At 44.4% G+C, this 27,424-nt stretch overlaps 1 protein-coding gene across 1 annotated transcript in view; it reads left to right on the top strand.

Moving 5' to 3' along the window:
* Positions 1-27,424, top strand: part of calcr (calcitonin receptor) — a 403,965-nt gene that overhangs the window by 228,645 nt on the left and 147,896 nt on the right. Inside the window, exon 10 of the mRNA XM_041184474.1 lies at positions 26,420-26,546. Coding sequence (XP_041040408.1) covers positions 26,420-26,546 — 127 coding nt within the window. The remainder of the gene's footprint in view (positions 1-26,419; positions 26,547-27,424) is intronic.

Raw genomic sequence — 27,424 nt, 5'->3', positions numbered from 1 at the left:
CCACTCACACCCGCCGAGCCCACCCGCGACCAGAAAATCCTGACCGATATGACTTAAACTCATCATCTAACTCAAGTCGTGGATAGGCATTTGTCAGATCTAACTGAGAAAAGCAGGTCTCTTCACAGCACTGTGAACAATCCCTCCATGTTTGGGAAAGTATTGAGTGGATTACCTTATAATCCCCACTTCAGATCAAATGCAGCCTACGGCATGGCATAGATTGAACAAATTGATTGTGGGATTACTAATTTACATTGTGCCTTACACTGCGCTTGGTCGGAGGTAGGCAAATTTCCTTCATTTTTCAATTTGATCAGTTTGTGCTGCTACAATGCCTCAATGGATGACTGCACCATAACCAAGACCTGCTTGAAACATGCCTACACCATAAACTCACTGGCGAGAATGGTGACGCTTTCACCCTGTGCCAGTCAGCTGTTCCTGCCATATTGAGGCCCCACAACAAACCAGAGGTTGGATATTTGGTGACAAGGAGCATGGTCTACATTTGGCTCATTAATTCCACACCTTACTCAACCACTGGACAACGAGAGCCATACTGTCACCAGGAATGTCATGGATTACACTATCATCCTTCGGAAACACCGGCTCTCTGCTGGGATTGCGTGGGAGCTGGAGGGTGGTGCTGGGGGGGTCAGTGGGGGGTGGATGCAGTCCTGCAATACTCGCTGGAGTGTGTCTCCAAATTTGTGATAGCCTGATGTGTTCTCCACAACCAGGCTTTCATGAGGGCTCAGCCCTTCCCATCAAATCTTCAATGAGCATCTCAGGAGGAGGAAGAAGAGAAGAAAAGGAAGGTGTTTCTAGGGTCCCATCACTCTGGATAGGCTTGCAACGAACATTTAATCAGTCTATGGTTCCTGAATAATTTAATTCCCATATCACAGTTACCCCACATTTCCCAAATTTTCCTCTGTCTGCTACAGGCCATCAGAGCATTTTCTCAGCAGCAATGCTGAAATAAAAGACACCAAAAAAACTCTCATAACAACTTCACCCAACAACTGTCTAATAATATATACAAGATGAGGTGAGAGTGACTGCCCTTGGCATCAAGGCAGCATTTGACTGAGTGTGGCATCAAGGAGCCCTGGCGAAACTGGAGTCATTGTGAATCAGGGGGGAAACTCTCTGCTGATTAGAGTCACATCTAGCACAAAGGAAGATGGTTGTGGAGGTTAGTCATCTCAGCTCCAGGACATCACTGCAGGAGTACTTAATATAGTGTTCTTGGCCCAACCATCTTCAGCTGCTTCATCAATGACCTTACTTCCATCACAAGGTCAGAAGTGGGGATGTTCGCTGATGATTGCACAATGTTCAGCACCATTCGCAGCTCCTCAGATACTGAAGCAGTCCATGTCCAAATGCAGCAAGATCTGAACAATATCCAGGCTTGGGCTGACAAATGGCAAGTAACGTTCGCACCACACAAGTGTCAGACAATGACCATCTCTAAAAAGAGAGAATCCAACCATTGCCCCTTGATGTTCAATGGCATTACCATCACTGAATTCCCCACTATCAATATCCTGTGGGTTACCATTGAGCAGAAACTGAACTGGACTAGCCAGAGAAATACTGTGGGTGGAAGAGCAGGTCAGAGGCTCGGAATCGTGTGACGAGTAACTCAGCTCCTGACTCCCCAAAGCCTGTCCACCACCTACAAGGCACAAGTCAGGAGTGTGATGGAATACTTCCCACTTGGCTTGATGAGTGCAGCTCCCACGATATTCAACAAGCTTGACACCGTCCAGGACAAAGCAACCCGCTTGATTGGCACCACATCCACAAACATTCACTCCCTCCATCGCTGACACAAAGTAGCAGCAGTGTGTACCATCTATAAGATGCACTGCAGGAATTCACGAAGGCTCCTTCAACAGCACCTTCCAAACCCATGACCATTACTATCTAGAGGGACAAGGGAAGCAGATAGATGGGAACACCACCACCTGGAAGTTCCCCTCCAAGTCATTCATCATCCTGACTTGGAAATATATCGCTGTTCCTTCACTGTCGCTGGGTCAAAATCCTGGAACCCCCTTCCTAACAGCACTGTGGGTGTACCTACACCACATGGACTGCAGTGGTTCAAGAAGGCAGATCACCACCAGCTTCTCAAGGGCAATTAGGGATGGGCAATAAATGCTGACTCGGCCAATGAAGCCCACTTCCCGTGAATGAATTTTTAAAAAATCATCCTTGTGCATTCCCTTAGTTTCTGTCTTGTGGGCCCTTTTCCTGGCCTAACACTCCAAAGCAGTTCTACCCAGTAATTATACATGGCTGGTGGAAGGTTTCTGATTTTCATTGCAGAAGCTTGCAGAATGACCTGGAGCAGCTATGGGCCTTGAGGGCCTGTCTTTGGATTGCATGGAGAGGGAAGAGTGTCAGTGAGTGTGTTCCAATGCATTTGGGTGTTATGTCTGTCATAGCTGAATAGCTGGCAGTATGTGGAAGGGGGTGTGAGGCTGACAGCATTGTTAAGAGTGTGGGGATGATGTAGAGTATTTGAATGTTAGGCATGAGTACTAATTGTTGATGGTTGAGAGTTGGGTCTGTGGTACTTTGAGCAGCAGTAAGATGTCAGTAGTACAGTGGCTAGGATGTGGCATTTAAAGATGCATTCACTGACCTGGGACACCCTTGTGAGGTCACTGAAGATTTTCCAGCACTGTAGCCAAGTCCTTGGGACCAGATCCCTTGAATTGACTTCCAAGGCTACCCACTCCCATTTCTTTTGCAGCATATGCCTTCTGGGAGACCAGATGGATTTTATACTGTTTAAGAGGGGTTGGAGCAGGTGGAGCAAAATAGAAGGTCAGGGATAGATGGGAGATAAAGAGAAATTTGACAAAGATGTCATGGACACAGGTCAAAGGGAATGTTAATGGTAATGTAAAAGTCTAAAGGAGATGTTGATAGTGACATATATGTAGGATAGCAGAATGTGTTAATAGGACAAGGGTCAGCGCTCTGTGAAAGCAAAACATAAATACAAGTGACAGATGTACTTGTGTGTATTCACTGGTGGGGTGGGGGTGGTGGGGTGTTTGGGGAAAGGGATAGAAAAATAAATTTTAAAAATAAATAAATAAATATGCTAAATTTGGATAAAAATGGAGGAGACAGTTCACAGTCTGAAGTTGTTGAACTCAATATTAAGTCCAGAAGGTTGCAAAGAATCTAATCCAAAGATGAGGTGCTATTCCTCCACTTTGTGTTTGGCTTCACTGGAACATTGCAGCAGCCGAGGATAGATATGTAGGCATGAGGGCAGGATGCTGTGTTGAAATAGCAAGTGACAGGAAGATCTGGGTTATGCTTGCGAACTGAGCAAAGGTGTTCTGTAAAGCAGTCACCCAGTCTGTGTTTAGCCTCCCTGATGTAGAGGAGATCGCATTAGGAGCAGTGAATACAGTAGACCAAATTGAAGGAGGTGCAAGTGATGTGCTGCTTCACCTGACAGGAGTGTTTTAGGCCTTGGACAGTGAGGAGGGAGGAGGTAAAGGGGCAGAGGAAGGTCTCCAGAGGAGTTGAGGTCAGACCTTCAGTCCACACTTACAATCTCATAGACTCCCAACCCCACACAGCCCACTTCTAACTCTTTCCAAAAAGCCACAAACAGGACTCTCCTGGTAGACCCACTATGTCAGCCTGTTCCTACCCCATGGAAATAATTTCTTCCTATCTTGACTCCATTCTCTCTCCCCATGTCCAGTCTCTTTCCACCTACATTTGTGATTCCTCTGACGCCCTACATCATATCAACAATTTCCAGCCGGCCCCAACTGCCTCTTCTCCACCATGGACATCCAGTCCCTCCTCACCTCCATCCATCACCAGGATGGTCTGAGGGCTCTCTGCTTCTTCCTTGAACAGAGGCCCAAACAATCCCCATCTACCAGCATTCTCCTCCACCTGGCTGAACTTGTTTTCTCACGGATAAATTTTTCCTTTAACTTGCCTCACTTCCTCCAAATAAAAAATGTGGCTATGGGTCCGCATGTCTTTCTGTGGGGTTTGAGGAACATCCCTTGTTCCAGTCCTACTCAGGGCCCCTCCCACAACTCTTTTTTAGTACATCGATGCTGCTTCATGCTCTCGTTTGGACCTGGAAAATTTTAGTGATTTTGCTTCCAATTTCTACCCATCTCTCACCTTCACACGATCCATCCCCAACACTTCCCTTCCCTTCCTTGACCTCTCTGTCTCCTTTCTGGTGATAGACTGTCCACCAATATTCATTACAAGCCCAGCTACTGCCACAGCTACCTCAACTACAGCTCCTCACACTCTGCTTTCTGTAAGGACTCCATCCCATTATCCCAGTTACTCCACCTCCATCGCATCTGTTCTGATGATGCAACTTTCCAAAACAGCGCTCCTGACGTGTCTTCCTTTTTCCTTAACCAAGGCTTCCTCCCCACCACTATGGTTGACAGGACTCTCAACCATGTACACCCATTTCCCGCACCTCTGCCCTCACCCCTTCCCCTCCCTCCAGAACCATGATAGGGACCCCTTCTCCTCACTTTTCACCCCACCAGTTTTCACATTCAAAGTATCATCCTCCACCATTTCTGCCAACTTCAGCATGCTGCCACCACCAAACACATCTTCCCCTCACCCCTTCATCAGCATTCTGTTAGAACTGTTCCTTCCATGATACCCTGGTCCACTCCTCCATCATCCCCAACTCCTCATCCCCTTCCCACAGCATCTTCCCATGTAATTGCATGCAACGCCTGCATCTTTACCTCCTTCCTCCTCATCGTCCAAGGCCCCAAACACTTCTTTCTGGTGAACGAGCACTTCACTTGCACCTCCCTCAATTTGGTATACTGGATTTTCTGCTTCCAATACAGTCTCCTCCACACTGGGGAGACCAAACACAGACTGGGCAACCATTTTGCGTAACATCTTCACTCAGTTCGCAAGCATGATACAGATCTTCCTGTCGCTTGCCATTTCAACACACCATCCTGCTCTCATGCCCACATGTCTGTCCTTGGCCTGCTGCAATGTTTCAGTGAAGCCCAACGCAAATTTGTAGTAACAGCACCTCATCTTTTGATTAGGCACTTTCTGGACTTAACAATGAGTTCAACAACTTCAGACCATGAACTCACTCCTTCATTTTTATCCAATTTTAAAATTTTTATTTATTTTTAAAATGTATTTATTGTTTTATGTTTTTAAGATTTATTTTTCTATCCCTTTTCCCCAAACATCTCCCCATCCACACACAGACACACACACACATGACCATCTGACATGTTTTGCTTTCGCAGTGATAATCTTTGTTCTGCTATTAACACATTATGCTATGTCACCTTTTTGCCACTATCAACACTTCATTTAGCCTTTAACACTACCATTAACACTCCCTTTGTCCTGTGTCCTGATATCTTTGTCAAATTTGTCCTTAGTTTCCACCTATCCCTGACCTCTTATTTTGCTCCACCTGCTCCACCGCCTCTTAAAACAGTATAAAATCCATCACATTTCTACTTCTCTTTAGCTCTGAAGAAGAGTTATATGGACTTGAAATATTAACTCTGTTTCACACTCCACAGATGCTGTCAGACTTGCTGATTTTTTCCAGCATTTTGTGTACTTATTTCTGATTTCCAGCATTCACAGTATTTTACTTTTAGCTTATGTCTCCACAGGATTTTATTGCACGTACTTCTGCATTTCTCTTGGTGTTAACTGTACTGCTTTGAACCTTTGATCAAATAAAACATAGAACATTGCCATGGTACTCGACCAGTCTCACTTTGAACAGGATGATATATTTATACACTTAAAGGATTTTGTAGATTTCTCTTTGTATTTGTCCAATAAACACCCCACATTTGGCCAGCAGAATGGCCAGAAACTCTTAAGTGAAAATAAGAACCTTGTAGACATGAGGGAAGATGCAAAAGAATAATTTACACAACTGAAAAAACATGTACCATTTCATGCTGGGAATCCTAGTTAAACAATCAAAATGCAAGTTACCATTTGCTGGGTGTTTAGTGTTCCATGGCAGGCAGTCCTCAAGTTTTCAAGCACAACATGACCTTTTCTTCATGCTTTAGTTATTTGATCACTTCAATACTTTTTGGAAAGAATTATGTTCACAGATATTTACATTCATTTTAAGTATGCAACAAGCTGTCATTGTGGAATAAAGACTTATCTCCCAAATTCCAAATAAGATGTTTCCTGCCATGGATAAGGATAATCTGCAGATTTAGCTGGCCCAGAGGGATACTCGCACAATCGAAAAAACAGACACAAAGACATTTCCAGCTATTAGCTTCACACCAGCTGTTATTGGTTTTACCAATGACTGGGCTCGATTGCTCCAAAGAAAATTGCTGAAGAGGACCGAGGACACTTCAATGAAAGAAAGTCAATTTAAAAGTATCGGTCCAATGGACAGATCCTGTAATTAAATAGGAGATGAAATAGGTGGCTAATTCTTTGAGAAGCTCGATGAAGAAGTGGCCAAGAATTTCTGCTAGTATTTCCCAAAATCGGCCAAAGCATCATAAAAGATTGAGGAATTTTATATGCAAGTTCCACTGAGCTTAAGTAGAGTTTCTGTGATATATAACTCTAGTTTAAAAAACTGCGTTGGAAGACGGCCCTGCCCAGAAAACTGGCCAAAGCCCGAGATCAAAATTAATAAGCATGGTGAGCTTCCATTGATTCTGCCTGTTTGCAGATACTAAAAAACTGAGTAGTTTACACCAATGAAGCTAGAAAACAGTTGCATAAAGCTTTTTAACACCATTTTCAGATATTAAAAATTGGGTTAGCCACAGGTTGTGGAAGCGGCACTGTTTAAAAATGCATATTTTTTGCCCATTTCTGTTCTATTAAAACCACATCAGGTGACCACTCTTAAATATGTCCAAGGAATATTTTTAATGCAAGATAAACAATAAACAATTACATTCTATTGCATTTATAGGTTGCATTGGTTCATGGAAGATTGTACATTTGTGCTCATGCAAATACATTTGATAGGAAACTTGAATATAATTTCACTTCAGAAAACCAGTGCCATTTCAAGCACAATTTTCACCCTTTTTGCTAGTGGCACCCAAAGTGGAAATTTTACCTCAGCATCTGAGAACTAAGGATAGAAAGTACAATCTATATAGTCAAGAAACAAGTGAGATGTGAATTGAGGAATTTCAAGGCTATTAGTCTGATCTCAATAAGTGTGAAAATAGTGCGGAGCAATTTATAAGGTGTTTCAATATTTATAGAAAGAGTGCAAGGGCTATAAGTGATAGTCATAATCAATTTAGAAGAAATAAACTGTCCTTTACAGATCCATCAGAGTTATTTGTAGAGGCAAAATATCGAACACTACAGTCTAGGCTGTAAGATTTCCTGGAGTTCGGGGCCATAGATAACTAAGTAGGCAGTCGACAAGTCATACGTAATTTTAAGATGGTTTATTACCTTTATTAAGAAACAACAGTTTAGATATAATACATTAGACAGAAAAAAGAACACGACCTGTAACAGTAGAGAGGAGTTTACTGATCCCAGACGGTGGACAAATGGTTGGCACAGAGTGTGATGGTCTCATCGTCCTCCTTCTCCTCCTCCATGTCCATTCTGAAGAAAGTAACAACCAATAAGTACTACAAACTGAGCAGAACCTCAGAAGGACCTCAACAACACCTCAACAATATGTGACCCCACCAGGACCTGATCCATGTGCATGACTCTTGTTAATACACCCTTTTTCTGGGGGCTGGTAGCTTACCCAGTATCAATCACCTATCCAAGCCCTTCTGTCCAATGGATACAGGACATGTACTCAAAGTTTCAGGTTGGTTACCGCCCCTCACCCCCATTCGTCCCCTGTTCGAGGTCAGCTTTTTAGTTTACATCATGTTGAGGGTCTTATCCTGGTCCTTTCTAAAAAATTGTATAGATAAGAGGGTGCACAAGATACTATTCTAACAGCTTAGGAATATCAACATGACAACCTGAACTAAGACTGTTTTGAGGTCAAAATGTTTAGAAATCTTCTTTCCAGAGGGAGAATCTATGTTGCTTAGCTAATCCCATAAAATGCAGAAAATACCTGTTTTTTTGCAGACCTCAATTTCTTACAAGGCTGAGCTTTTTAGTTGGTTTTAATTAGTTAGATTCTAAAAGAATGCTCAATTAAAGTTTTACAATGTCTAACCTCATAAGAGCTTAACAAATAGGAGCAGGAGTAGGCCATTCGGCCCATCAAGCCTGCTCCACCATTTAATAAGATCATGGCTGACCTGATGTGGCCTTAACTATACTTTCTTGCCTGTCCCCCATGAACCTTAAATTTCTAGCCAATAATTAATCTAACTCAGCCCTGGATATATTCAATGACTCAGCCTCCACTGCTACCTGTGGAAGAGAATTCCAAAGTCCCTCTGAGAGAGGAAGTTCCTATTCATCTCCATCTTAAATGGAGACCCCTTATCTTTAAACTGTGTCCCCTAGTTCTAGACTTACCCCTTGAGTGGAAACATCCTCTCAGCACTACCCTGTCAAGCCTCCTCAGAACCTTACATTTTTCCATAAGGTTACCTCTCATTATTCCAAAGCCCAATGAATATAGGCCCAACTTACTTAACTTTTCATCATAAGATAACCCCTTCCCAGGAATCAGCCTAGTGAACCTTCTCTGAACAGCTTCCAATGCAAGTGTAACACTTGAACTGTTACGAGTGTTCAGGCTTGAATAGAATAAATGATGCTGCTGGCAAATATATCGGGTTATAAAATTCTTGAAACTGCTGGAAACTTGTACTTGCTGTCACCAGTAAACAAAAAGAACACAAAAGTTCCATTGTGGTTTAATTCGTCCATCCATATCTGACAATTCAGAAACTTATAATTTCATAATTCTCAATTTGTATAATTTTTTGTTCAGCAAACTAAACATTTTGTGATGAGCTAAGCTGCTAGCCAAAAGGGTGAATTTCTTTGCTAGCTTTAAAAAAGGGTGGAGCAAAGCTCTCAGATAGACATGATGACATCATCACTTTTTCACCCGAAGTCTCCTTTTTTTTTAAGCCTAGAAACAAATACATTCCACAAATACCGACAAACCAGTTCAACCTGTTTTCTTCTGGACATAGAAAGGTTTTTGTGCACATTTTCCAAATTATTTTTATCAACATGGCCCAAATTTCAGACCATTATTCCAATCACTTATTCCCAAAACATTTTAAATTTTGTAAAAGGTCCCCAAGTTCAACCCAATTTAGGATTAATCATAATCACTTCAAATATCCCAAATTTCAATTTACAGTATTGAAAATTAAAACTACCCTGTTCTCACACGTATGAATTTATATCCATATTAAATTTCCCACATGTAAATTGACTTGAGTTGTAACTCTGGCCAGCAATTGTACTTCAAGCCTTTTAATTTAAAGGATCTACTTTTTGTTCACAACTTTCATTGTTAGTGTTTTAAAAATAATGAGTTATAAACTCAAAGCGCCAATGTAACCCCAAAATCGTGAGTTCCTAGGGGGAAAAAACAAATTAAAATTTGAACTGGTTTAAAATCTCGACCATGATACAAATGTATGCACATAAACCTACAATTTAAAACAACATCCAAAACCAGACCACTGAGGTTAAATAGCTTGTAATTCAGTGACACAGATGCACAAAAAAACAAGAGTTATCCTTGGTTTAAATTTCTCTCGGCACTGAGCTAAGTCCTGGTGGCTATTTTAATTTTGTTTTCCTCCAGCTTCTGCCAAACACCCTTTCACTACTGGCATCAATTCTCCTGTTTTATCCAAATATTGGGCAGAATCATCCCAGATTTGCATTGTGTGGTAGCAAGCAGGTAAAACAACATTTTACTCGTCGACCGCAATTTCATCCCAAACCCGCCGTATTAATAATGCATGCGTGGGAAATGCACTGTTTCCATGGTGGGCAGGCTCTCATTCGCCCACCACACCGTCACCTCGCCACTTCAGCATGCTGTGCGCTATATTTAAAGTGCAGCCATGCACACACCTCTCAGTGCTTCCATTCCAAGGCTGCTGCATAGAAGACGTGGCCTTGAAAGGCAAAAAGACTGCAGCCCCCCCCCCGAATCAGTGACACATCCCTCGAATGCCTATTGGATGGAGTGGAGGCCCATCATGATGTCCTCTAACCCTGTTCTGGCCACAGGAGGGGCAGCAACATCACCAAACTGGCTTGGGAGGCAGTAGCAGTGGTGGTCAGCACCAATGGCCTGCAAAAGAGGACAGCTGCCTGTGCTGCAAGGGAATGAATGATCTCCTCCATTCCACCATTACCAAAGTGGTAAATCACTCTTCTCATCACTCTTAACTCGCACACTCACAAACCCATCACACATCCACAGGGATCTCACTCACTGCCAGTTCAAGGGACATCACCATTCACTCTCACACACACACCTTCATTGTCCTCATCCCATCCATGGAACCACTCACCATCTATATATGTTTGGCATACTTATCATCTGGCCTCGCAGGCATCCTGCTTACACTCTCCGCATCTGTACTCATGCAGGACAAGCTGACATCCAGCAAGAGGGAGAGGTCACAGATTGGTGGGGAAATGCCTGAATTCAGGGTCCTCACGGACTTTGAAAACAGAGCCATCCAGCTGGCCAGCGAAGATCTGGACCAGCCCTGTGCTGACGGGGAAGTCAGCGCGCTCTACCAAGTGACGATCCAGTAATGCAACATCCATCAGACAACCATGCTGTGAGCGATGTGTCCTGTTTCACAGGCCACTGCCATGCACAAATTATCTCTCCTTGCTTTCACAGGCACATCTTGGAAATAACCAAGAGTCCACAACCCAGGGCCTCCAGTCAAGCCCAGGGAGAAGCTCAGAAGAGGAATCTGCTGAAACCCTCCCCAAAGACCCATAACAGCACTCACCCCATACCTTCCACCAGCACAGAGACACATACCTCGGTGGAACCTAGCTTTAGAGTAGTCGCTGGATCACAATCTGGTGAGCACATCGCACTGTCTGATCCACAGCAGGTGGCAGGGACTTTCCCATATGTCTGGCACTCGGAGGACTACTGGAGGCCAATAATTTGCCTCAGCAGCTCCAGCTCCACAAACCGAGGAGGGCGCCACTGCACCACGGCAGGACCACGAAAGCAGGACGAGGCTCTCCAGGTCTCGGCCCTCCAGAGGATGCTGCCAAGGTCATCACAGACAACAGGGCATGGCATTCATCAAGCTGCCTCCACCTCCGCTGTGGATGTCTGGGGAGAACCAAGACACATCGGCAGGGTTAGGAAAGTTAAGAAGATGTAGTGGCACAGCGTGGGCATGGGCGTAAATCACTTGTACCTATTGTTCACCATTGTAAATAAACTCCCAAGAATGTCTTGCTGCCAATGGCTCCTTGTTCTGATGAGCAGTGTTCTTGTCACTCAGGTGTGAAACCTTTCAGCACAAGATGAAGGCAGGTGTCTCAGTCCAGGGCCTCTTTTCTGTGCTTTGTACAGCCTTCAGACCAAAGTGATGGTCCAGCCTCACACTCCATGGACACATTACTGATGCCTGCACCTCAATGGTGGTTGTCATTGCTGCCAGAATGTTGTGGACAGGTGCCACAGAATTCAATCATTCTCTCTGTGTGCTCCCAGCACCTTTAAGGTGGGGGCTGGCCCCCTTCTTTTCCGTATCTGTGACCAGTGACTGTGCTCTTGAGGGGGTCAGGTACTGAAGTCGGACAAAGAATCAAGTGCTTATAACATTTTATGGCTGCATCTCTATGATATGACCCTCATCTCAGAGCGCAAGAGAGCTGCCCTCAGACAGACAGGAGTCAGACATTCTCAAGGACTATGTGAAGATCTATGGAGTGTCCTCTCTGCATGTCGTCATCATCCTCCTGCAATCGAATGACTATTAGGGCCTCCACTCTGTCTCAATGATGGAAGCATTATTACAGAGGGTATGCGTGCTGCCATAAGCTGCAGTCAAACGTTCATAGATTCAATGCAAGGCTCCATGGTGTTTCCTCATTATATGTTGACATCATCCTCCACAAATCTAGCAGCTATGAGTGCCACCTAAGCGCACCCGCCTCATTGGCCAGTGCGAGGGCCTCATTGCCGTCATTGTTGCCTTCGGGGACCTCCTCACCCTCGTCCCGGTCGACGTCCTCCTTATTGGAGGGGACCTCTAGCTCCTCCATCTCCTCAGCCAGTACCTCTCCCCATTGCAGCAACAGGCTGTAAAGGGTGCAGTAGACGATGATGATGTGTGAAACCCTCTGTGGATTATATTGCAGGGCACTGCCAGACCGGTCCAGGCACTGGAACCTCATTTTCAGCATCCCAATGGTTTGCTTCACCAAGTTATACCTTCACTCTGCTGCAGTCTGAGGCCGCTGCACAGTGTCATCAGCCATGTCCTCTGTGGGTAGCTTTATTCCCGAGGCACCAACACTGCAGCTTCTGTGTACTTTGGAAGACGTCAGGGACTGAGAATGTAGGAGTCATGGAGACTGCCTAGAGATTATGCGTCAACCTACAGGATGCATTTGTGGCGGCTGCACACCAGCTGCACATTCAGCGAATGGTAGCCCTTGCGATTGACATAGTTGACCCCTTGTTGTGACAGATATCTGAGTGCCACATGAGTGCAGTCAATGGCATCCTCCACCTGTGGGAAACCTGAGATCTGGGCAACTCCAATCACTCTTGTATCCTGGCTCTCTTGGTCCTGGGCAAAATGCACAAAGTTGTGTGCACCTGCTAACATGGCATCTTTGATCTCATGGATGCATTTGTGGGAGGAGGCTTGTGCTAGCCCACAGAGGTCACCTGTTGAGCCCTGAAAGGAACCGCTAGCATAAAAATTGAGCGCCTTGGTCACTTTCATGGCCACTTGCAGTGGATGCCCTCCATGCCACCTGCAGTAAGTGGCAGATGTGACCAACCAGTTCCCTAGACATGCACAGTCTTCGGCGATACTAGTTGTCAGTCATTGGCAGGAATGAGAGGTGGCGTCTATCGAACTTAGGTCTATCTAGGTGCTGACCAATGACAGCTCACTGTGGCTCTTCAGCAGTGTGTGTGGGAGCCTCAGCCACTCCTTCTTCCTGAGGTTGCTGCTCCTCTCTGTGCAGCTAGGCATGTCAGTTGCTCTCTTCTCCATTGTCTCTGCTCTCTGTATGCCACGTGGCATACAGTTATTTTACCAGGCTCCATGCTCCTGATGTACTCCTCCTGCAGGATGGAGAGGGATGCGTGGGTTATCTTGGGTATAGTAATAACCTCTTTTCATTAAGTCTGGAGGCCCTTTAACGCATCCCAGAGAGTGCTGGCCACCACTTGGATGGCCAAAGATTAAAGTGCTGCTTTGTTGCCCGAAACCCCACCCACCTCTGCCCCACACCACCCAACCAATTGGCGGCAGCCTTTCACATTGGACTGTATGCTGTGCTCTCAGCTCAGGTGCAGGCATTCTCCTGACATGCACTGAAAAGCTGCACTGTTAGCTTGAACCATGGAGGAGACTGGTCCAAACCAGGATGATCACATTGCAAGGGGCTGTGAGCACCTCCAGCAGTGGCAAGTTTTAGCAAGGAGATTGTATAATGTGCCCAGTCGCCCAACTGTTCTGCAGTCCACTAAAATGCTCATTAGTTTGCAGTCTGTGCACATGGGGTAAAAACCTCTGGAACACTTGGTGGCACTTTCATGCCTCTAAGTTGCTTGACTGGATAGATGGGTCCAACTCCACACATGTCATTGTGGCTGCAGATGAATGGTCACTTTATACAAGCTTCCCTTCCCTAACCCACCCCGCACGTGCTTGTGCACTACCATCAACCACATCAACCTTGCCCCACTCCTCCAAGGCAGCTCAGCCTTGAAGTCCAACTGGTGACTTGGATAAGCGCTGTGCAATGTTACTGTGCACTCACCTTCGAGTTCCCCTCAAAGTGCAGCCCACCAAGTGCATGCCTTATATATGCTGTTGTGAAACACTTCAGCAAGCAATCATGCCAACGTTGGCGGCCATTCCAGCCGGGGCGGGTTGGGGGGGTGATGATTCTGGTGGGCTGGGTTTATAATGATATGCAGATGTATTAAAATGGGGCTGCCAATGCCCGACAGTGGGGAACGCGGCCCTCCATTGACAGGCTAAGTGGACGATTGCAAACTGGTTTCACGACATCGTGAAATTGATTTTAGGCCTTCTCCCCATGTTCATTCAGGCAGGTGAACGGTGGCCAGTGGGCACGGAAAATTCCACCAACTGATACTCCAAATTCAGCTTCGCAACACACCACCTTCCTCTCTCTCTTTCTCATAACTTACTCTATCCTTCTGCCAACCTTTCTCTTCAACCTTATCCCTTTCATACTCATCACTCCTCTGAGGCATTTTGTATGTCACAAACAGTGTTACCACACCGTCTATACTTCTGCCTGCCATTATTTATCTTTCAAGTCCCTTTCAGGCACCAATCTGTAACACTTGAACTGTTATGAGGGTTCAGAGTTGAATAGAATAAATAATATCGCTAACAAAATTATAGGATTATAAAATTCTCAAAGTAATTTTATTGAAACTGATAACTATTGAACAAGTGAAGAACATCATGCAGGATCTATCAATGAAAAATAGAATCTATAAATTGATTTATTTCAATTCACTTGTGTATTCACTTTATAACTACCCCACAGAAACTGAATCCTCTCAATCCAGGTCTCAAAGGGCAATAAACACTGGCTTAGCCAGCGATGCCCACATCCCATGAAAGAATAAAAAAAAATCCAGCTCCCTAACTTATTTTAAACTATGAGATCAGTCATTTTTCACATCCATTTGTCTGCATGATACTGACAAAGCTGAATCTTTCACACAGTCCCCAGTCTTAGCCCTAAATCTCTTCACTTTAACCTACAGAAAAACTACTGGTTTCTTATACCTAGGCCTTCTGTCTTTAACTCAACCATAAAATTAAAGTTTACATGTTCCCTGAACAATACTCACAATACCCTAGCCCCTGTTCACACCTGGAGCATTGATCAGACACCCAGGAGAAAAATGTAACTTCTGACATGTTGGTTGGCTGTACAGAAAAGGACAGGAAAGGTATACCTTTTTTATGCCTCTGTGTGCATTTGTTCAAAACCTGTGGCGATCCAATATTGGTTACTCCCTGCGTGGTCAACTTTGTGAATGGTCAAAGGCGATGTTACCCCTCATGGACAGAGTCCCTATGAAGTATTTTAAAAGACCCTCAAACATTCCATATGTTTGATAAGCCTCATACAGATGTATCTTAGCACTGTTTCAATGCACCTGGTTCCCCTGACCACAATGATGACCCACAAAATCAGAAGGAGTTTCAAGATTTTATTAATGAGGTCCTTCCTGTGAGTGATAAAAACAAAAAACTGCGGATGCTGGAAATCCAAAACAAAAACAGAATTACCTGGAAAAACTCAGCAGGTCTGGCAGCATCGGCGGAGAAGAAAAGAGTTGACGTTTCGAGTCCTCGTGACCCTCAGCAGATGCTGCCAGACCTGCTGAGTTTTTCCAGGTAATTCTGTTTTTGTCCTTCCTGTGAGTGTCTTGCTAATCATAGATACTTGCACCACTCAAATGTTTCCTGATGCCTTATAATTACAAGTTCTTTGTCATTTTATTGCCTATATCTTGCCTGTAAGAATGCAGCAAACAAAATAGTTCATACTGATTTTCTGTTAAGTGCTTGCTTCACAGGTGAATTGAACTTTGCTTTTCTTTCATTCCCTTAACCCCATGTGTTCCCGCAATTATAAAGCTAGAAAATTTCGTAGTAGCCAATTTGATTTGATCCTATTGTGTCTTATGTGCATTCTCACAGCACAACAGGCATAATTGTAATCGTGGTGTGCAGCTGAAAATTGATCAATGTCACTGTCATTTCGATCTACATCCTTACTTAAGTAAGGAGGACAAAACTGTACACAGGCATGATCTCACCAATGCAGTTGTAGCAGGACTTCCCTATTTTTACACTCCATCCCCCTTGCAATAAACACCAACATTCCATTAGCCTTCTCAATTACTTGCTGTACCTGCAGATTTTAACTCAGTGGATGAGTTATCACCTCTGGGCATCATCACACTACTGACACCATAGAAGAAATAACCCATGCAGGAGTGGCATGTGTCTATTCAACATGGCATCAGCGATTGAGTGGGTCATATCCAGCCCATGACTTTGAGAATATTTAGGATTCTAAAATTTAAAGTCTTTAGATTATCTGAAAACTGTTTCCAAGGCCATTTTTTAAGAAATCACTCTTATCTCTTAAAAGAGCATAATCCATTAATTTGTATCAATATATTTTTGTAACAAGCACAAAATGCTGAAATGAATGAGAGAATTTTGGCATGGACAAGATTTATGAGCTCATTTTTCTGCCCATGATCAACATGTTTGTTTGTAAGAGGTGTACGCTTTCTTACCCTCAGAATGATTGTTCCAATTAAATAATTCCAGCAGCAAGCTTTTTGTGAGTTTTAAAATAATGAAGGTTATTTATTTTCACACACAACATTTAAAACAAAACATCTCACTCACCCGTCTCACACATACAATCATACACACAAAGATTAGGTACAGATGAAGGTAAAGCAATACAGCTACAACTTGTAGTTTTCTCAGGCTCTTTTATGGCAGGCTTGTAGTTTCTTAGATGAAGCTGATGTTTCAAGTGAAGTGAGAGTCTTGTAAAGCAGGGGATTCTCAGTGAGCTATGATGCTTCTTGTAGTTGAATTTCAAGGAGGTTGGTACTCAGATGAACCTGAAGTTGGTTGGGGGGGAGGCTTTCTCCCACTTTTGAGGTATTGTTGTTTATTACCTTGGCAGCTTGGATGACTTGCAGTGGGTCCGATGGCTTTTAGTAGAACTATGTCTGGAAACAACTTAGGCTGACATTAAAAAAGCTGTCTCCTCATGTGACCTCACAAGTCCAAAGTCCTTTTTCAAATAAGGTGGGTGCATTGGTCAATTATATATCTTGTGTTGTGGATTTCACACTTTGAGAGTTTGAGCCAGCCAGTGTCTTTGCATTTGAAAGACCCATTCAATTGATGATAGTCTTTTGAATTAGTATCAGGAAAAGAGCATTGAGTCAACATCAGCCTGGATGGTTCTTTTTGTTCCCTCTTGAGTCAGGGTAGTGCTTCCAATCCACAAGAAATATCAGATGATCCTCAGGCAGTCACATTTTGCAGCCTTTTGTCATCAAAATTTTTTTTATATTTTAAAACTGAAGTTCAGAATATACTGTCACATGACATGCCTTCATCAAATGAAAAAAAATAGAATCTTGGCATTTTTTTAAACATGTCTTCCATGCAAAGCAAAAGAAAAATGTACAGATTAACTTCTTCATACATTCAGACATTCGTGCACGGTAATCTGGAACTGCCACAGTCGCATTCCCTTTTTCTTAAAATCCCAAGTTATGTATTATCTGGTGAGTGTTCATGAGTATTGGTACACAAGGTTTTGGGAATTGTAACTGTAACAGACATGATGATTCTCAATGCTGTTAGCAGTTGGTGGAAGGTCAGACTCCATGCTAGCTCCTAGGCAGGAGTCAGGTTTCACAAGACTGGATTCTGTTTCAAAGTTTGTAATATCTAAAATATTCTATTTTGTTGGGCTATCAGTAAGGCCCTTAAACCTTTCATGGCTGCTTCCACAATCCAGGAGTCTGATAATTGAGGTTTTGGCCAATTGATGATTCATATTTCTTGGGTGATGTGGTAGAGTGCAATGTTTTTAGATCCCTGTGAGGAGTCTTGGCTCCGTCCCTGCACATTAACATTAGTTGTCTTGGAAATTGAACTTCTGGGTTCAGATGGATTGAGGTTTTGAACCTAATCCAGTGATGTACTCTCCTGTGGCTTTCACAAATGCGGTTCATCTTAAGAAGTTCTTCTTTTCTGTTACTTTGGGCATGAGTTGGTCCCCAATCTGCCCCATGTTCTTTTGAGACACTAATGCCCACAGTTGGCTGGCCAGCTTCTGCTGCACTGCCCTGTGGCACTTCAGTTGGTTGAGGCATCTCCCTCACTGTCTGCCTGCCAGCTTGGGAACTTTCTCTGTCCCTTTTTAAATCCTGAAAGAAGGTTAGCTGACCAGACCACTGCTTCAGCCCGTTCATTCTTCTAAAATCCTATGGGCTTTGCCTTGGCCTAGTTGTACTCTACTGGCCTAGTTTTGACCTCTTTGACTTTTATGTGTTACACCTTGACCCTTTTTACCTCATTTGGCCTTCTGCTGGCTTCCAGAAAGTCCTCTGGCTTTCCGTCTATTTCTCTAATCCTTATTGACTCTATCACCCACTGTCAGAAGTTAGGGATTTCTTCAGCTCTCTGCAGCTGAACAAAATTTTTCTGGTTCCCTTCTGTTTCCTCAGTCTCCATAGACGGCTGTTGACCTTCTGGACACAGCATCTGGTGCCCCACCAAGTCATTTCCCAACAAAAGGTCCATTCCATCTATGGGTAAGTTCGGCACAACCTCAGCTGTCACTGCACTGGTGACCCGCTTACTCAACAGGTGAATTTTTACTAGGGGAACCTTTAATCATGTGCCAGAAAGTCCTTTTACTTGCACTGTTTGTCCTGCTTTCGGGCGGCAACCCAGTAGTCTTTACTACAAGCAATGTTTGAAAACACCCTTTATCTCTCAAAGTGGTCAATTATCTTCCTGGAGCTTGTGATACAAAAGGAGACATTGTCCCTTTGTGTAAGAGGTCTTGGCAGTTATCTTGTCTTATCCCCATCCAGTTTAAGTCTGGGCTCAGTACTTGCAAGGTTATGGATACAGTTCTGACCGCAGCTCTCCCTTTGTCTTTTACGTGTCCAGGCTCTCCACACTGGAAGCAAGCAGGGCATGTCCTGCTGATTTACTTTTCAAGTTCTTTCATTTTCAAGTTGAGGATTTATCTGCTCTGTCTTCTCTAATCTTCCTCTGGAGTCTGTTTCTATTCCAGCTATCTCCTTATCTTTCCCATGCTAGTAGGAGTTATTAGATCCAAACTTGTTTGTGTTTAGAGGTTCTTTTGGGTTAAATTGTAGTCCTCAGTTATCATGGCTGCCCTCCTAGCTTTTGAAATCCATTGTTCCTCAATGTGAGCTTTGAGACAGTTGGGAGACAGTTTTTAAACTCCTTTAGCAGTTCTATTTCTCTTAACCCTTTGTGGGTGCAGTCCATTTTTAAGGCTTGGACCTGCCAGTCAAAAGCTAACTGTTTAATTCTCTCAAATTCCAGGAAAGTCTGTGTGGGCTTTTTTATGGGAGATCTGGAATTCTGGGCTCTTAGCCAAACCTCATTATGTATTATTGGCTGAGAGCCCGGAAATACATTAGCCTGTTGAAACACCTAAGTCCCAGAGGAAAAAAGAATGCTTAATTAACAGCTCTGGCTTTCTGTTCTATGCTGTGAATTTCACAATGTTTATTTACACCAGGTAAAGAGGGTTCAGGAGCTTGCGTTTCTGTTATTGATACTTTAAAGGTCTAGATGATTGACACTTTGGTATAGGAGTTTTTTTAGGAAAGTGGAAAGTTATCCATGATATGCTCTTTTAAAATTTTTTTTTTACATAACCTATTGTCACTATGGTCGGGATTTAACATGCCCACCGGCTTTGGGCGTTTTCGGTATTGTGAGTGGACAATATGGCGAGAAGGCCAAAAATCGGTTTCTGATCGTCCACTCCACCCGCCAATAGCAGGCCGCGTTTCCAGCCATCGGGAAATACATTGTAATACATCAGCATATCATTATAAGGCCAGCCTGCCGGACTCATCCCCACTCCCTGCCCGCTGGATCGTCAGACAATGCGGCAAGAAAACACGCTGATGTGTTTCACAACAGCACATAAGCGACGTGCACCTGGCAGGCTGCACTTCACTCAGGACTTCAAGGTTTGTTTGGCTACCTTGCTTCGGTCAGCACTCGCAGTGCCAGGCTTCGCAGGCAGCACCACATTACTTTTAGGGGGCTAACAGGTAGGACTCTACCTACTCAATCAGATATATATGGTTGGCTTTTCAATGGCTGCAGGGAAGGGGAGAAGTGGCCTCATGCAAGGGGAGAGGCTGCAGACTGAGGGCAGTACTGGGGAAGGAGGGTATCCCAAGGTGTGTGGGGACACTTGTTGATCTGTACAAGTGGCCTCAAGATGGTGAGGGCTGAGGAGGCAGTTTCAGAGGTGATGAGGCCAGATGGACATGTAAGGGTATGTATGAGAATGGGTGGTGATGTTCCTTGAGCTGGCAGTGAGTGAGATGCCAGTGAATGTGTGATGGGCTTGAGTGTGTGAACTTAGAGTGATAAGAGGTTGCCAAACCCTGGATGCACTGATGAGGTCATTCACCCTCTACCTGCATTGGATGGCCAACGTCTTCTGTGCAGCATTGGCACTGACCACCGCTGCCACCGACTGTTATGGTGATGCCGCTGCCTGTCCTGCGGCCAGAGCGGGGGTAGAGGACATCACGGCAGGCCTCCATGGCATCAAAATGACATTCCAGTGATGCATCATTAAACCTGGGGTCTGCAATCCTTTTGCCTTTTGTGGACATCTGCCCTGTATTAGTTGTGGGCTGGAAGCATTGAGATGTGTGTGCGCAGCTGGACTTTAAATATGGCATCTGGTATGATGAAGCAGCGAGGTGCTGGTGTGATGGGCAAATGAGAACCCACCCACCATGAAAATGGCGTGTTTCCTGGGAATGCAGAAGTAATGCAGCGGGTTTGGGATGATACTGCGTGAAAACCCACCAGCACGGCCAGTGAGTAAAACATCATTTTACCTGCCCGCTACTGCACTTTGTGTAAATCTGACACGATTCCAGCCTATATGTTCATTGGTTCTACACAGTGTATAGTGGGCGAATGGACCATTGCTTGGCATGGGTTCATGAGGAGCCATAGGGGTTGGTTGGGGGCATTCCTTGGCAATGGGCGCATGAGGGACCTAAAGAGCTGGTTGTGGGGAATACCTTCGCATGGGGCGGCACAAGCCTGGGGGCATTGGGTGGCATTTGGGGCATGAGGAGCCATCGGAGATGAGTGGGGGCATTAGATGCCATTAGGGGCATGAGAAGGACCTTTTGAATTTACCTTTCAAATGATTCCCTCATGTAAACTCCTCTGAGGTGCCATGAACCATGACTCTTTGAAAGCCTGGTCCGACCCCATGAAAACTGTGGAGGTCTTGGATAAGCCTATCACTGCAATGGAGATAGCCAGGTCAGGAGTGCAGGGTGTGGGCTCATGCCGCAAACCAGCCCGCATCCTTAAAAGGCCCTGGTGATAATTAGAAATCCAGGAATCGAATCCTAGCTGCCATTTTTATAGTTTCCCAGACTCCATGGAAATCCAGCCTATTTTCACCAGTGTATGGATTGAAAACAAGACTGATTTGACAGCATTTTAGCCTAAGTATGATGACTATGATAATTATGCCGGCTGGATTGAAAATTGGCTTGGCAATCGGAAGTGGATGCTGAAATTAAGTGAGAAAGGCTTTGGCTATGTGCCAGTTAGTACTGTAGAACAGCAGATGTCTATACTAAGATCCCCTGTTTCCCATTATTCATAACCTAATCCTGTCTTTTCCTCTAGTTCTTTTCCCATCTCATCTCATGCTACCTCTGAGTTTACCCGAGATCTACCTTTGTCATTTGACCCATTCCCACTAAACTGCTAAGCACCCAACTTCCATCCCTAGCCCCTCCTCCCCCAAGCTAGCAGTTATTGTATGTAATTTTGTCTCAACAGCTGCTGTCCCTCCACCTTTTCAAAAATGCAGGCAACACCCCTCTTATTAAAGCAGATCTCAAATTCTCTGTCCTTGCAAACTACTGTCCCATCAACAACCTTGCTTTCTTTGAATATTTTTACACTTTCATGGGATTTGGGTGTCACTAGTAAAGCCAGCATTTATTGCCCATCCCTAATTGCACCAGCTGCCATAAACCAGGTAAGTTTAAAGGTCCATTGAAATTAAAAGGTCCTTGAACAGGCCAGGGAGAAGGTAAGTGTCTAATGTAAGGAGATAGGATTTGGGGGATATGCAGGGATTTGAGCTTGGGTGGGGGGATCAGATGTCAGGGTGTTCAGATGTCGGGGGGGTCAGAGGTCAGCAGGTCGGAGTTGGGGGGTTGGTGGTCGGGGGTGCGATGTTGGGAGGGTCAGAGGTCGGGGGGTTTGGACATTGGGGACGTCGGACCTCGGGCTTGGGAGGGGCAGGGGTGAGGGTGTCAGGCCTCGGTGGGGTTGGAGACCTCAGGCCTTGGCTCAGGTCAGACCTGGGGGTCCTGGGAGGATGGGATGTTGGGCCTGGCCGGCAGAAGGGGTGGTGGTCGGTTAGGCCTCAGAGCAGCCCTGTGGGGCTGGTGGTGGGGGAGAGGGTGTCGGGCTGCAGGTGGGGTCGATCCAGGACTGTGGGAGGATGAATGAGGGTGTTGGGCCTTGGGTCAGGTCGGATTGGGCCTTGGGGGTGCGTCAGGCCTTGGATCAAGCCTGGACTGTGTTGGGGGGGAAGGTGCAGGGCCTTGGGTTGGGTCGGGCATGGATGGTGACATGGGAAGGAGGGTTTTGGGCTGGTCATGGGTCGGAATTGGTCGGGTTGGGCCTGGGGGACATCAGGCCTTGGGTCAAGCCTGGACTCTGTGGGAAGGAGTGTGCCGGGTCTTGGGTTGGGTTGGGCGGGGCCTGGATGGCGACGTGGACAGGAGGGTGTTGGGCTGGCCACGGATCAGGTCGGGTAGGGTTGTGCCTGGGGAAGGCATGGAGGAGGGTGCCAGGCTTCGGGGGGTGGCGTCAGGCCTCGAGTCAGGTCTGGGCTGGGGTAGGGGTTATCAGGCCTCGGGTCAGGTCAGGCCGGGCCTGGGAGGGTGTGAGGGTGAGTGTCAGCCCTGGCAGGGTGGGGAGAAGAGTCCCCTTGGGGGTTTTGGGAATCCTGTGGGGTGGGGTAATTGGGGAGTGGGGTATACTCCTGGGGTTTGCGGAGATTGGGGAGTCCAGTGGGCAGGGGGGTGTGGTAGCTGGGAGGTAGGGGGTGACCCCTGGGGATCAAGGGTAGGGGGATGTCCCATGACGGAGGTCTGTCTGGATCTGTACAATAGTTACCCAGAAGTTAGAAATGGTTTTAGTCTTTTATCCTGGATGTATGGTACTTAGATTTCCAGAAGGCATTTGATAAAGTGCCACATCAAAGATAATAGCAGGAAATAAAAACTCATGGTGTAGGGGATAACATATTTGCATAGATAGAAGATTGGCTAGCCAACAGTAAGCAGAGAGTTTGCATAAATGGGCCTTTTTCTGGTTGAATGATGTGACGAGTGGTGTGCCAAAGGGAACAGTGCTGGGGCCTCAACTTTTTATAATTTATATAAATGATTTAGATGAAGGGACCAAAGAAATGGTGGCTAGATTTGTTAATGACATGAAGATAGTAGGAAAGTAAATTGTGAAGAGGACTAAGAAGGCTACAAAGTGACATAGATAGGTTAAATGAGTGGGTAAAGATCTGGAAAATGAAATATAATGTGGGCAAATGTGAAATTGTTCATTTTGGCAGCAAGAATAGAAAAGAAGCTTATTATCTAAATGGTGAGAGATTGCAGAGCTCTGAGGTGCAGAGGTGATCTGGGTGTCCTAATACATGAATCATAAAAGGTTAGTATGCAGGTACAGCCAGTAATTAGGAAAGCTAATAGAATGTTATCATTTATTGTGAGGGGAACTGATTACAAAAGTAGAGAGGTTATGCTTCAGTTGTATGCTTCAGCTAGTGAGACCACATCTGGAATATTGTGTATAGTATTGGTCTTCTTATTTAGAGAAAGATATAAATGCATTAGAAGCAGTTCAAAGAAGGTTTACTGGACTAATACCAGGAATGGGCGGGTTGTCTTATGAGGAAAGGCTGGACAGGTTAGGTTGGAATTTAGAAGAGTAAGAGATGACTTAATTGAAAGCTTTAAGATCCTGAAGGTTCTTGACAGGGTGGATGTGGAGAGGATGTTTTGTCTTGTGGGAGAATCTAGAACTAAGTGTCACTATTTAAAAATAAGGGGTCGCTCATTTAAGACAGAGATGGGAATTTTTTTCTCTAAGGGTAGTGAGTCTTTGGAAATCTCTTCCTCAAAAGGCAATAGAAGCAGCGTCTTTGAATATTTTTAAGGCAGAACTGTTTAGATTCTTGATTCACAAGGCGGTGAAAAGTTATCGGGGGTAGGCAGACATATGGGGTTGAGGCTATATCCAGACCAGCCATGATCTTATTGAGTGGTGGAGCAGGCTCTAGGGGCTGAGTGGCCTACTCCTGCTCCTAATTCATAATGTTCATATGTTCCAGCTTTTTCTGGGTAACTATTGGTGTAACCCAGTCGGGACCATCTGAACTTTGCGATTTAGATCACATTTTCAGGTGGTTCCCCGTGCAGTAATTGCCCAGGGGAAGTTTGCAAACTTTACATGGGAACATCGAAAGGTGATTCCCCAGCCCATCTCTGGGGTTACCTCACCAACCCCCACCACCACCCCCCCACCCCCCACCCCCCACCCACCCACCCGCCCCCATAATATGACACTGGGACCTCGGAAGTTACGGCTTGGAAGTCTTTTAGCTCGCCAGTGAGGCTGTTGACTAGCGGATTTACATTCCAGCTGTTGTCACTATTGGGAGTTGCTATGACTTAAGGTGCAAGTTAACTTGGTGCACTGCTTTAAGCATAGATAAATATTAGTTCAAAATATTTTTGAAAGATTTCTATGTTAGAAGCAATTTAAGGCATAATTTCACTTGGTAGACTGTTATAAACACAGATCACTACCTTAATGTTCTTCTCTCATGGGAGATTTATCACCCAAATTATCCTCTGATAAAGCTGCGGGTCAGGAAGAGACAGAATAACAAGCAACTCAGGGTTGTTATATATTTCTCCACTGCAATGGATTGTGTTACTAAATTCTCAATAAATTCAAGGTTGAGGACAACAACTTCATGATAATCATCATAAAAGATGACAAGGGTCTAAAAGCAAGAGTGGGAGGTTACACAACTGAGGTAATGGTAACTGAGGGGAGGAAGAGGCTGCTAAATTAGAACTACAGCTAAACCACTGCTTTTTGGACTCTAAAGGAAGATACCATTAGGGAAACTGATGATCCAAAGACCAAACAGGAGATTTGTTGCTTTGTTCAAACAGCAAGAAACAACAGGGATGGGGTAGAGAGGTTAATCTGGGTGGAACAAAGCGAGGCCTAGAAATTATTTTATGGAGTTCCCATTTTTCAGGCAATTAATGGTCCCTGAAGAGTCGAATATGGATGCAGTGTGCATGTGCTCATTCCACTCAGGAAATGTGCCACAATTATTATTGGTTAGAGTGCCCTGTACTCATCAAGGGCCCTCAGCTTTAACTGACATTTGTCCCAAGACATATGTAAATCACAGCTCTAATACTTGTTACAGGTCCCTTTCTGAAGATTCACAATGATCGCAGCATGCACTTTGCATAATGCCATCAGTTTACTGAGGCTCAAGCAGCCAAACCATTATTCTTTAGAGTGACCACTAGAGGCTGCCCCAAAAAGTTGTGATAAATGTTATATTTAGTTGAATGTACAGCAGGGCATGCAAACTCCACATTGCAACTGACAGCTGCTGTTTGTGTAAAACAGTTGTTAAATGATTCAGAGGTCTTAATGGTAGGGTGAGAATTGAAACTCTAACATGAATTGCTAAGAGTGTCCTTTAACCTTCTGGAAGGCACATGCCCTTGTGACAGACTATTATCCAAATTCATCATCCAATGTTGGGTTTTGTTGCATTATCACAATACTGGTAAACAATGTAAATAAATTCTGAAGCTGGCCTGCTAATCCAGCATGCAGTCATACTCTCTGACACTGACATATGACAGTCAGCCTGAGAGAGGCGTTGCAGATAAGACTTCTGTCTTTACTGCCTTGGGCATTAACTGCAGGGAGGAAATTCCATTGAAGAGAAAGTCATTCAGGTTCTCCTTTGCACTCCACAAAGACAAAGCTTAAAATCAGTTCATAACGTGCTTCATCATTCCCTTTGTGGCTACAGAATAAATTTTCTGTGGAAGATAAAAGGCATTGTTCTGAGGCTAGAATGGTTAAAGGTTTAATTGTGCACACTATTGTAAACCATGAATAACACAGAGCACCATGTTTGTAATTTTTAAAAACCGTATTCACTTTCTGGATACTGAAGTCTTTTCACGGAGCCTGGACCGACCAGGTGCTACTAATTCTAAACTTCTGCTCTGTTTTTTTTCCAGAAGCCTCAGCTGTCAGAGGATAACCCTCCATAAGAATTTATTTTTCTCCTACGTGTTTAACTCAGTCTTTACACTTATCCAACTTATGGTGGTGGCCAATGACAAGGAAGTGGTTTCACAAAATCCTGTAAGTATTGATAAAATCTCAGAGTGCATGGAACCAAAAGAATAATGTGGCCAATGCTTCAACTTAGGGCGGGATTTTCCGCACCCACCCACCGCCGCGATCTTCCAGTTCTGCCGCTAGTCAATGGGCTTCTGGCTGGGGCACCGCCTCACCCACAGTGGGTCCTGCCCACGAATGGGCCAGAAAATCTTGGCCTTAGTGTTTAACTCAGATCAGTTTAATTAGGGATCAATTCAATAGCAAAATACTGTGGATACTGGAAATCTGAAATAAAAACAAACAATGTTGGAAATACTCAGCAGGTCAAACCGCATCCATGGAGAGAGACAGAATTAAAGTTTCAGTTCAAGATAGCCTTTCGTCATTAACTTTTTTTTTGGTAAATGTGTAACACACTGATTCCTGAATGAGAAGGTATTGTTTATCACTGGAATTTAAAATGATATAAATCCAAGTTTTACAATCATTATTAAGAATTAAATGATACTGATATACTGATGCAAATGTTATATTAAAAAGTCAGCCCTCACATAAAATAAACTAGTGACCTGGGTCAGTGTAAACGCTCTGCAGAGTAATAGCATCTTTCATACCATGCCATAAAATCTGTTTTTATAATGTTTTTGTATGAACTACTTTGCTAGCCATCTTAACATATAGAACTCTAAATGGAGTGTCCTAAAGTATCCAAGAATGTTTGGAAAACCGAAAACCTTTTTGTTTGCTTGCTTAGATTAGAAAGAATTCCAGATGAGTCTGTGTCATACTGACCACTCACAAGTGTTGATGCATTTTACTGTAATTAACGTCACTGTGTTGTGTTTTTGAACAATTAGGTTAATGATATTGCTACTTATATCTGCAGCAATGAAAGAAAG

Source organism: Carcharodon carcharias, chromosome 3, assembly GCF_017639515.1.
Source record: "Carcharodon carcharias isolate sCarCar2 chromosome 3, sCarCar2.pri, whole genome shotgun sequence".
Classification (NCBI taxonomy): Eukaryota; Metazoa; Chordata; class Chondrichthyes; order Lamniformes; family Lamnidae; genus Carcharodon; species Carcharodon carcharias.
This window is presented reverse-complemented; position numbering and strand designations above follow the sequence as displayed.